The sequence below is a fragment of the Solanum dulcamara genome, chromosome 7, assembly GCF_947179165.1.
Source record: "Solanum dulcamara chromosome 7, daSolDulc1.2, whole genome shotgun sequence".
NCBI classification, from domain to species: Eukaryota; Viridiplantae; Streptophyta; class Magnoliopsida; order Solanales; family Solanaceae; genus Solanum; species Solanum dulcamara.
In genome coordinates, this window is record NC_077243.1 from 76,928,630 (window position 1) to 76,941,796 (window position 13,167).

General features: G+C 31.8%; 1 protein-coding gene across 1 annotated transcript; it reads left to right on the forward strand.

Annotated features, from left to right (window-relative positions):
• Positions 1 to 4,765: 4,765 nt before the first annotated feature.
• Positions 4,766 to 8,612, forward strand: LOC129895944 (UPF0051 protein ABCI8, chloroplastic-like). The gene is made up of 2 exons (XM_055971734.1): positions 4,766 to 6,292; positions 7,956 to 8,612. The coding sequence occupies exons 1-2, from the start codon at positions 4,865 to 4,867 to the stop codon at positions 8,172 to 8,174; spliced, it is 1,647 nt and encodes a 548-aa protein (XP_055827709.1). The 5' UTR covers positions 4,766 to 4,864; the 3' UTR covers positions 8,175 to 8,612.
• The last annotated feature ends 4,555 nt before the right edge of the window (positions 8,613 to 13,167 follow it).

Below are 13,167 nucleotides of genomic sequence, written 5' to 3' on the forward strand. Positions count from 1 at the left end.
GGCAAAATATGTTTTTTAAGTGTCAAGAAGGAAGTTATTGTTTCATCATCTTTGATTCTCAACTTATTTGGTTGGCGTATTTCATTTGAAAGTTTAATTTAAGATTTAAAAGTAAATGAGAAATTACAATTCAATAATATGTAGGCTCATTATCTAATTAAATGATATTAATATATGTTCGCATATATTTAAATATAACATTAATTTATTAATAGAAATAAGTAATTTAACACTTAAAAAAATATATTTTTTAAATGATTTGATCAAACACAAATTGTTATTCTTTTAAAGTACTACTTTTTAAAATAAGTTGACTTTTAGTAACTTGACCAAATGTGCTATGGATGATCACAATTTATATATTTTGAAAAAGTAATTGTATTTTTCTGCGTTATTTGTTCAAACAATAGCTTTAGATGACACTATAAAAATCCTAGAAGCAAAACAAATAATTCGTAAAAAAAGACATCTAACGAATTTTGAATTCAATCCATCTTGTTTAGCAGAAAAGACGGATAATTTCTGCTTGTTATCAGAAAATCACTTAGCTAGGGTTATTTTCGTGATAAAGTTCTATAGGAACGGAACGATCCTATTTGGCTAATCAGATTTTTCAGTGTCTTCATCTTCTGGCTGTGCTACACCTTGAGAACCTAACACAAAGTTTACCATCACTAAGATCACTTGCTTATTCCCTTACATTTGAAGTTTCTTCCTTTCCTACAACCTTAACTTCTGCTCCAACATCAGTACTTTGTTGTTCCTTTGGAGAACTTTGCGTTTCCATCGTGAAGTCCACTGATTCACTGATTGATTCTTGAGACAGAACTTGAGTGTCACTACTAACATTATGTTGAGGCATGCCAACATAATGTACTTCACTTTCTGTTGCTAGTGATTCTTGTGCTACAGAGTTAAGTTCAACGAATGGCGGAGTTTGGTGAGGTTGAAAATCTTGATTCCCTTGTCCACTTTGTGAAAAATCTTTCGGTTCAAGATCTTGATTGATTGTTGGAATGAGTTGATTATGAAGATCTATAGGAGGAGTTCGATGGATCTCGAGTTTCTTTACTTCACAATGAACCAACTCTGTTGGCTGATGAAATAAAGTTTCAAGATTAGACTTGTTCTTCTCCACTTCAGATTCGACTTGTTTCTGATCCGAGCCTGTTTCTTGTGATCCATCGACAACAACATTATTATGATGAATATCGTCGTTTGAGCTGTTGAGATCAGAACAAACAACAAGAGTACCTGTCTGAATTATTGAGTTTGAGTCCATAAGTTGGTTCTGACTTTTGCAATATTTACCTAATTCGAGACCTTCTGCTTGGTTCGCGACTTCAAATACCTCCATCACCTCATCTTGTTCAACCATTCTAAGGTTTTCCAATAAAGGGGTAAATTGTGATTGATGTTTAAGCATTTGATCTGGATTATCACGTCGATTATTACGTACTAACGGATGATCAGAAGGCAACAAAACATGTCCTGGAGACACATTGAGCTGCTTATTAGTACCATTTTCTTGATCTTGTAGAGTTATAACTTGACTTCTGTGATGCATTTTAACTTGTGGGGCAATGTCATTTTCTGCTGTAATGGGAGAAAATCTCCCTGGCTCAAAGATTAATCCGCGGAGCATGGTGGCGTTGTTACCAAGCTTGACAGAAAGGAAGTACCCTGCATCAAAAGAACCATCAATGACACCAGAAACTATTTGTCCCAACATGTTTTCATCAGTAGTGATATCTCTTTGCCTCATTTCTGGTGCTGGAGTTACTGGAGTCTGCAACATCATTCTATTTTCTGGACCTTCATCTTTCCGAGGGCGACCGCGCCTTCGTTTTGCTGGAAGGATTTTTGGAGCAGAGGGATTTTCTTGTTTAGTTTGATCATTCATTATGTGTAACCTTAGTCTGTTCTTCCCAGGTTCTTCACACTACGTAATAGAAGACAACATTTTTCTATCACGATTCAGAACTAGGTATCACAAATACACAGGATAAAAAGATTCTGACAGATTAGCCCGGACACCACGGTTATCAACAAACAAACAAAAAAGATTCAGACAGAAACTGTAAGACAAAAAATATAGGAAATGAGATGACAATCCTTGGCTTATTGCTTCCTTCATGTGAGCTTTCAGGATTCAAGATTTAAACTTTATGGGTTCGAGTTCACTAGAGACATAGCTAATGCACTAGATCAAGTACGGACCATGTTTCGGCTATATGAATCCTTACCGATCATATTTCATCATTAAAATTCAAGTGCGAAAGTGCCAGTTCAGTTAAAACTAAAACATTGATGTAGAAAAAGACAGGACATGATATTCACTAGTAATTAAAAAAAAATATGTGCTCCATCCCATATAAAGAAAAATCTCAGTAGAGACTATTTTCAATGGACCCTCGGCTCAAATTACAAGCTCGATTAATTTGCTATTGATTTTCTTGGTTAGATATATAAGTGAATTCTAGTAATTTTGACCAAAACATGCACCGCTTTTGGAAACTTGAAGGACTATTAGTGCTCCATCGTGTATAATAGGGATCATTTTAGGTGAAGTTCAAACTTAAGGGACTATATTGGACTTCTCTATGATTTGACGTGCAAATGGGGTTTTTGCATATTTGAAACCATTAGGATAACAACATGAAGTGTTAGCAGCTTAGTTTTAAAATATTTTGTCTCTCTTAACTAAGTTTATTAACACAAACACTTGATTTAGACTAAAGCTATTGGATTTGGTCGTACTCCTACCTGACTTTCTAACTCATAAGATTTTCCAAAAGCGAAAAATAATAATCCATGTATATAACAAGAATAACGATAATAACATACACAATTCAATCTCATAAGTGGAGTTTGATAAAACTGGAGTGTACGCAGACTTTATTCCTAAAAAAAGCTATTTTTGATAGACCTCAGTTCGAGAAAAAGTATGCAAGGATAGAAATTCACATACACATTAACAATTGCAACAGATCTGATAAATGTTAATTCAAGTATACATATTTGTATGTTAATTCTTGAATGGATGAATATTTAATATATGAATAAGAAACTAGAAATTACCTTCTTCATTGCTCCACAAGAATTGAGATGGATCAAAATCCAAATGCATATAATTTTTTTTTTATAAAGATCTTGTTTTAACTTTCCTAATGAATTTGCCTACTTACCTATTTTTTAGGGTTGATTTTTTCATGATCTCGATTTTCATTTTACTATACTAAAATTACTAAACTATTTTTTATAATTAAAAAGTTACTCCATTTATATAGGGATAAAGCATAAGAATCATTTGAGTTATGATGAAATTGTCAAATACAAATTTAAAATATGTGAAAGTGCTATTTTCTTTTAAACTTAATTGTTTCAAATTATTTACACCCTCTAAATTATGTGAGGGTCACATTAACTCCCTGAAGTTAAATTTTTTCTTATTATCTAAACCTCTAAAATTATTTTGATCTAGTTTTGATTCATTGGCATGAGCAAGAATAAGAAATCGCAAGTTTTATACACTAAATAAATGAAGAAAACCTATGGAAAATATTAATTTTACAAGTATGACAACTTTATAAATGAAGAAAACATGTGCAAAGTATCAAAAATAATTTTATAGATATAAAACTAGTGATTCATATATACAAAAATCAGTGCAAAAATGCACTTAGCTGTGAAATAACATTACCTTAATAGGCACAATAGGTTAAACACAAAAATCAGTGCAATCTTGACAATTAAATTCAAGGGATAATAAGATTCTTGGATAAGTTTAGAGGTATAAATAATACGAAAAAATTAAGTTTAGAAAGTAATAATACCCTCACATGGTTTATATGCATAATTGATAATTTCACCATAAATTCTTATACTCTATTCCGTTTATCTAAATATCACAATTACTAAATTACTTTTGTCACGGAAAAGAAACAGTCAATTTTACATAAATATAGCAGAAAGTCGCGGAAATGAATGATATATTTCCAAGAGTAAATACTCTCAATGAAGAGAGATCATAAAATAAATAAAGAGAAAATGATTTAAAAGATTCTAAAGTGTGTTTGGTATGGGGGAAAATATTTTTAAAATTTTTTATGTTTGGTTGGTCAATATGTTTGGAAATATTTTCTCTAGGAAAACAAGTTCCTTAAAAATTAGAAAAATGATTTTCTTCGTAGAAGTAGAAAAAAATAAGTTTCATAAGTGATATTTTACTATCATTATCTCCTCCCCACTCATTCAGTCCCTCAACCTTTCCCGTCACCCCCAGCCACTCCACTCCCCAATCTCACCTCACCTTCATAGTGTTTTGCTAAGTAACATATAAATTCGTTTGGGTAGTATTTTTCTACTTACTTATCAAACACTAAAAAATAAATTAGAAAAAATCACTTGTTTTTCAAAAAGAAATAATTTACGAAAATATTTTCGATCGTACCAAACACACTATCTTATAATTAACATATTTTTTAAAGAAACGTGTAAAAGAGAAACATGTTCGAAAACAACTTCTTTATCTCCATGTGATAAAAATAAGATTTTTGTCACTTTATCCTCCACGTACCCCCGACTTATGAGATTTCTTTGAAACATTATTATCGTTATAGAAGAAAAACACTATAAATAATTTGGAGAAAGTATAGTTATAGCAATATCCAAAAAAAAAAAAAAATTATGGCTGAAAAAGAAGGTATGTGGCCAGCACAAGTCCCTTCTAAAAATCAAACACCACAAAAATAAATAAAACAAAAAAAAAACACTAAATCTATAAAATCCACCAAAAAAATTCCCCTAAAAAGGACAAATAAAGCTCCAATTTTTCTATTTCCCAAGACCTCAAAATTCAATTATGGCTTCTCTTCTTACCAATGGAATCTCATGTTTTTCTCCCCAATCCATCACTGAACAACCTAAACTACCAAAAGGGTCTCAATTTCTGCTAAAATCAGCTAACCCCAGAAACCCTAATTCAAGAATCTTGAAGGTCAAAGCTGCAGAGTTGAGCTATGAGGCAACTATTGACACCCCAGGTAAAGAATCTTCTGTTTCAACCTCAAATGAAAATGACCCACTTCAGAAATTCTTGAAAAGAGACTATAAATGGGGTTTTAATCAAGAAATAGATTCTTTTTCATTACCAAAAGGGCTTTCTGCAGAAACTGTTAAGCTTATTTCTGATAGAAAAAATGAGCCTAGTTGGATGCTTGAGTTTAGATTGAAATCATATGAGAAGTTTCTAAAAATGAAAGAGCCTAAATGGTCTGATAATAAATACCCAGAAATTAGTTTTCAAGATATTTGTTATTATTCTGAACCTAAGAAGAAACCAACTTTGAATAGTCTTGATGAGGCTGATCCTGAGCTTATTAAGTATTTTGAGAAATTGGGTATTCCTTTAAATGAAAGGAATCGTTTGGCTAATGTTGCGGTTGATGCTGTTCTTGATAGTGTTTCAATTGCTACAACACATAGGAAGACTTTAGAGAAAGCTGGTGTGATTTTTTGTTCAATATCTGAGGCAATTAGGGAGTATCCTGATTTAGTTAAGAAGTATTTAGGGAGAGTTGTGCCCCCGGAAGACAACTTTTACGCGGCTCTTAATTCAGCTGTGTTTAGTGATGGATCTTTTGTGTATATACCTAAAAACACTAGGTGTCCGATGCAAATCTCGACTTATTTTAGGATAAATGCAATGGAAACTGGACAGTTTGAGAGGACTGTGATAATTGCAGAGGAAGGGAGTTTTGTGGAGTATTTAGAAGGGTGTACTGCACCTTCATATGATACTAATCAGTTACATGCTGCTGTGGTGGAGTTGTATTGCCATGAAGGTGCGGAGATTAAGTATTCCACTGTGCAGAATTGGTATGCGGGAGATGAGGAAGGTAGAGGAGGGATTTATAATTTTGTTACAAAGAGGGGAGTTTGTGCTGGGGCTAGGTCGAAGATTTCATGGACACAAGTGGAGACAGGATCAGCTATTACCTGGAAGTATCCGAGTGTTGTGTTAGAGGGTGATGAATCAGTTGGTGAGTTCTATTCTGTGGCGTTAACCAATAATTATCAGCAGGCAGATACAGGGACAAAGATGATACACAAAGGGAAGAATACAAGGAGTAGGATAATTTCAAAGGGTATTTCAGCAGGACATTCTAGGAACTGTTATCGAGGACTAGTTCAGGTGTTATCCAGTGCAGACAATGCCAAGAACTCCTCTCAGTGTGATTCAATGCTCATTGGCGATACTGCTGCTGCCAACACTTATCCATACATTCAGGTAGTTTGCTCTTTGTGAACTTTAATTTTTTTCCTTTCTGGCTTAGCTTGATAGCGATAAATGTTGTTTCATTTTTGTTTTGTAGCTACAGCATGCTAAACTTTCTACTTATGTAGTCAAGACTGTTATCCTTTTCTTTTCTTTGCTTTGTGTGACGTTTATTATGCATGACGCTGGGGAATTTAAGTTTTTAAATGACTTTTTCCATAGAATAGGCAATATGTTTTTCACCAGTTAACATCTAAGACCTCTTCTTCTCGAGATGTATAAAAAAAGAAAGAGATAAGTCTTCCTTACGAAGTTAGAAATCATCCGCAATATGAAGAAAGGAGATAAAAGGTTCATAAGGACTATTGCTATTTCCTCTTGCGAAAGCAATCTGTTAGAAGAAGTTGCACAAGCTGCCATATTGGATCAGGCAGCTTAGAAGTTCCACGTTGGACTCTAGGTCTTATTGGGCTTTTGATAGTTCTTTTTGACTTATAGGTCCTAGGATTTAGTTTCTTCTAGCTATACTAGATTATCCAAGGATGTATTCATGTTTGCAAGATGCAGGTAATCCTTTGCTAGGTTCCAAGGCAAACTTTAGTGTTAAAATTTGTTAGACCTGTCGTACTGGCTGTTAGGTGCAGCCTATTGTGGCCCCTTTTGTTTTGAGCATAACCATTTGGTCCTCTTAGCTTTTAGAGAATGTTTCTCAGTCCTAATTAATCTTGGATTGCGTAATTATTTTAGCTGGATTGCTTGTGGGGTCGAAGTGAGTAAAGAAAGAGTGTCAATTCTGCTGGGATATTTCATGGTGTCCTCATTTCAAGTGCATGATCCTGAAAAGATGTGTTGTGGCAATTTGTCTATCAGTCTATGGACCTGTAAGATCAAAAGCCATCGCCATGCTGTATAAATATCTGTCAGGAATTTGACTGAAGCCTCTATTGCCAAAGCATAGTATATATTTCAGCACAAAGAGAAAATTACAGGGGTGTGTTGCAAACAGGTATTGGATAGCTTATTCATCAGTTTGAATAGCGAACCTGTTATACTTGGTCCAGCCGATGATGTAAATCCACCTATAGAATATAATTTCCTAACTGCTTCTACAAAGTTGGTTAAACTGTCTTTATGTATTGCTGGTAGGGATATATTTTCAATGCCCGGGAATCATCTTGATTGGGCTAGGGATCGAGAGATCTTGCTTGGAATAATGCAGAAGACAGTCCACTGTCGAGGATTTAGGTTGATAGTGTGCTTTAGTCTCAGTTTCTCTTCTCTTCTTGACTGTTGGAAATATGGTTCTAGGATATGTGAGAAAGTGGTCATGGTGTATTGATGAAAGAAGAGTTTCTCTTTTTTTTATTTTCTTTTTGTTGGAGGAGGGGTGCGTGTTTAAGTTGTGCATCTTCCGTCATTCCCTTTAAGTCAAGTATGTAAATCAATGTTGATCCTATTTGATACTAACATCATAAGAATACATCAAGAAATCAATTTTAGATGTAAACTAGGTCAAGAATTTCCATGGAAGATCCTTCTGCATGTTAGCTATGTAACCTTCCTGCTGTAATTTGAACCGAAAACCCACTTCTTTCCGTTCTCAGTTTGAGTACATGGTAAGCATAAATTTTGCTCTGCACTAATGCTTCTACTGATGTTATCATCATTTGAACAGAGCAAAAGTCCTACTGCATGCATCGAACATGAAGCGACAACGTCAAAAATTGGTGAGGACCAGTTATTTTATTTCCAGCAGAGGGGAATAGACTACGAGAAAGCAATGGCTGCAATGATATCGGGTTTCTGCAGGGACGTTTTCAATGAACTTCCTGATGAATTTGGTGCTGAAGTGAACCAGCTAATGAGCTTGAAACTTGAAGGATCTGTTGGTTAAAGCACTCTTTCAATTTAGTCAATAAAAGTTGCTAGTAGCTAATGGTTTTGTAATTTGTAAAGTTATAGAACAAGAAACTTTGCATCATCAATACACATTTGTAAATAATGCATCAAGGCATTATCTTCTCATATCTTTTGTAGTTCATCCTGCTTTTCCTTGAACCGAGGGTTTATCGGAAACAACCCCTCTAGCTCCCAAGGTAGGGATAATGTTTGCGTATATTCTACCTTTCTCAGACCTCACTCGTGGGATTACACTGGGTATGTTGTTGTTATCTTTGTAATTCATCCCAAAACTTTTGCGGATAGATTTGTATTAGAGACTGAAGAAACCAAGCTTTTTAGCATTGTTAGTACTTATTAAGTCTTTTCTTCAGTTGGCGTAGATGATGTAAAGATGTGTTTCAGTTGGTATAAAAGATGGTAAAATACTGTATGATCTTTTGCATATCAATGTATCGGGAATCTTTGAATTTATGCTTATTTTCAACATCATGAAGCATTTCTCGATTACTATGCTCTTTCTCTTCTCTGGGTGTCTAAGTATTCAAATTACGCGAGTAGCCATTAGACATTACTAAGGGGTTGTTTGGTAGGGTCTATAGGATAAATCTCTAATGCCTGAAGATACATGAAATCTCTTTCATATTCATGTCACGTCGAGGAACTACAAAAAAAAGAAGCTAAATCCGATCCAATTTATCCTAATTGATTAGTTAACATGTCATGTTATGCTAATTGATATTGTCATACATTATAAGAAAGCTAAACAAATATAATGAGTAGACGAATGTAGCATTATGCCACCAAATTCATCTAAATTCAATATTTTTGATGTGGAAGGTCATGTGGGGAGACAAAAATAAATAATACATGCTTCTAAATGTAGTCAACAAAATATTATAATTTGAAGTAATCTAGATCCGTCTTTTCTCATTGATACCTTATTATCTCTATATATTTTTTTTTGAATAAAAGGGATATATTTTATAAATAGTTAAACGTTTGACATTACATTATCATTGTTAGTATTTGTATATATACTTGGTGAGGCTACATCTAAATAGTTTAACACTATAGTTGACTCAAACTTTTAATTAAACTATGAAATCATTAGCATATACAATCCTATAAAAAGATGGTTCTCAAGTATTTACTTAAATACAATTATTGGCAAGTCGGGCCAATTATTTAAAAGTACTTGTTAACATAATTGTAATAATATTCATATTACTTAAAGAAAAAACAATAAAGTGATAGTGTTTATTTATTCAATTATCTCTTAATGTTATTGAAATAGATGACGAGAATAAACAAATGTTAATTGATAAGCTAACAAACTAAAATAATTCATGACAACTTAAATAAGTGTATATATAGATGTGTGCCTTTAATTTTCTAAAAGTTAAAAAGGTCGAAAGGGCATCTAAAAATAGCTTTAGAAACAAATTAGGAAAGTATTTTTCTAGTTCGAACAAATGCAACATGACATTTTCAGGTTCGTCCAGCCTTGCATGTCAAATATAGTTTCATTTCATGGTCTATAGTTTGACTTAATAGTAAAAAATATAGTTGAATAATTATGAGAAAAAAATATAATTATAATAATTCTACTAAGGTCACAGACTTTATACTTCAAATTACTTATATATTACTGCAATATACTTCAAATTACTTATATATTATTGCAATGTTTATCTGTGTAGTACGTTTAAAATTCTGAATTTGCTTCTATTAAAATGATTATCTTTGTCAAGAGATTTTAATTAAAACAATTAATTATTGAACACTTTGAAATACATGTAGGAGTACATAAACATATCTAAAGGAAAGTTGGAAATCAACGTGAGTTATGGTGAAATGATAGAAATTTCTTCATTTTTAATTAGGAATTTCGGGTTCAAGCCTTTGAAAACGGAAAAAAATTATGTTGGTGCCCCTACCCTGTCACCCCACCCCAAAATGGGTTATTTTCAAATTCTGCACCTATTTTGTCAAGTGTTTAATGTATGTCCCTCGTAATAAATAATTTTTTTCAGACTATATATTTATATTTTTATATAATAATATCCCATAAGTTATATGTTGACATAACTTCAATTTCTAATAAAATATACTTCAGTAGGCATAAGTTTGATTGCCAAAAAGCAAAAACTAAAGATTAACTCATTTAAAGGAAAAACGTACAATTTTATGGCACAAGCCTTGCAATTAGGGGTGGAGCCAGCAATTAGGGGTGGAGCCAGCGTGAGGTTAGGGAATTCATCCGAATCTTTTTTGGTAAAAAATTATATTATTTATATGTTAAATTTTTTTTATATGTATATATATATATAATAGATATCGAACCCCCTTCGACTTATTCATGTGTTTACTTTTTCATATTATAAACTCCCTTAATAAAAATCTTAACTCCAATATTATTTATAATATACCAATACAAAAACCGAATACCAAGCGAAAAAAAATAAATAAGAAGGAAGCCGGCAGACATGGAGGCCAATTGGTTGACATTTGATGAAACTAAATAGGCTTTAACTGCTACTGAACAGACATAATGTGGTAACCTTATTATATATTTATAATAAAGTATAAATTACTTTATAATTGGCTCCTGACTTTCTGCTGATATTTCTAGCTCCCACTCTACATTATATTACTACAATTATTTGCACTTTTTTCAAAAATAAATAAATAATAATATTCAATGTCCCTCTAAGAGTTGTAATAGCTTTCAACCAGTTCATTGCCAGACATTTGTGTTTTTTGTCATAATTATTTGCTGTTTTTAAAACTTCATAACTTTACAACAACATATACTTGATATAATTTTACAAGTGAAATCAGAAAAGATAAAATACATTCGAAAATCTTAACTTTATTTTTATGGAAATAGAGAAATTGTTTTGAATAGACCATTAATTCAAACATCGACGTATTTCCTCATATGATATGATAGTGTATAAATATTGAATTTAACCTAATCTAGTATTTTTACACGAGTTTTAAATATATACATGAAAATTATTATAATTTTATATAATAAAAAAACACATTGGAATTTGAATCAATTATTTTAAAAGTGCTATGAGCTCGATGATAAGAAAAAGAGCTAGCATGTTTGATATCCCGGAAAATAAGTGATTTTCTTTTCTCGTATTTAGTAAATAAATAAAAAATATTATATTTCAATAACATTTATATATAACTTAGATAAAAATATTTAGAAAATATTTTTTTTAAAAAAGAATTTCTCTCTATATCAAATACCCTATATGATAGAAATAATCAAATTTAAATTTTAAATTCTTCTCACGCTAAAATTCTATATTAAACTCTTTGACTTGGAGAACTAAGACAAGTAATAATACAAAATATTCAAAATTTTCTTTAGAGTGACACATGTAGTGTCCCCCCCCCCCCCCCTCTTGACCCTTCAAAAACTCTTCTTTCCACTATAAATACATATATATTTCTTTCTTTCAACCCTCACTTCCAAATTTCCTAAATCTCTTCAATTCTTCCTTTTCATTTTTTTTTTAAAAAACTCCACCTATTTCATAAATACCAAAATGACTACTAATTATACCAAGATTGAAAAAGTAGCCCCTGAAGATATAAAACATAGAAAAGCACAATTCTTGATTTACAAGTCATTAAAGAAAGCAGATTCTGTTGTGTCTATGAGAAAGAATTCATATTGGTTGAAAATCAAAATTGGGAGGAAATTAAAGATGCTGAAAAAGAGCATATTGTTTACATTTTCTGCTTCAAAAATTGGAATTTACAAGCAATTTATTTGTCAATTGAACTATTTGAAGAATTTGATTGGTGGTAAAGAGACTATGGTAATTAGTCTTCCACCTATGTTCACTTCAAGTTCCTCTTGATCACTACTATCTCGAGCACACACAATGAAATCAAAGATAGTTAAGTGAAACTCATTATTTGATTTATGAATAACGTTATTGTGGTAAAGATTGTAATATTAGATGAATCATTACCTCAAAACATAAAGGGGAGTTAATAAGAGTCATGGGGGTTGGGGGGAGAAAAAAAAGAGACAAAAGAAATGAGTTCTAATTTTCCTTTTCTTTTTTTCCTCTTTGTTTTAAATTTATACTTTATACTATTCACCATTTGATAAAACTAAAGCTTTTCAATGCAAATGAAAAAATTGACTTATAATTTGTTTCCTCAATTTATCTTTCCCATATCTCGTTCTTTTTTTCTCTTTAATTTTTCAATGTTTGGTATATTCGTTTGCGTGATTCATATATATTTGGAATACATTGATTTTCTCGCTCGCTTTTTTTCAATTTCTCTCGCATTTCTCTTCTCTTGTTTGATGCCTTTCTCCCTATGTATTTGTAACTCAGAATGTATCTGAGTTTCACATTAAGTATCGATATTTTCAGTATTAATTTCATGTATCTGTATATTCAAAATTAATTTTATGCAGTGTATCTGATATCAATTTCATCACATATATCCAATATCAATTTCATCAGTATATCTGATATCAAATATTTAGTGTATCGTGCTTAGACACATGTATCTGATACAAAAAATATGCACTATATACACATACAACTCAAGTTTGAATTCGTCGTCCTTGAATTTCTCCAATGAGCAAAATCAATGTAAAAATATACATCAAAATCTACGATACGGCTTTTAAAAATATACATCAAAATTAATGAATATTTTTTTTGAACTCCAACCTATTCGAACTAGGATCCTAAATTAGGTCAAAGCTAGAAAAATAAAATACACTAAAATATAATGGTAAGGTTATAGCTATCACCAACATCTATTGCATGAGAGAGCCAAAAGAGATGGAGAGAACAGAAAGAGGGGAGAGAGAAAGGGAGAAGAGTTGAGTGATAATATAATTATTTTACGGTATATGTAATTATTCTAAAGTATAGAGAAATTTAATAGATATGATAATGATGTTTATCTGATTAAGTAGTTTTTCCATATAATTA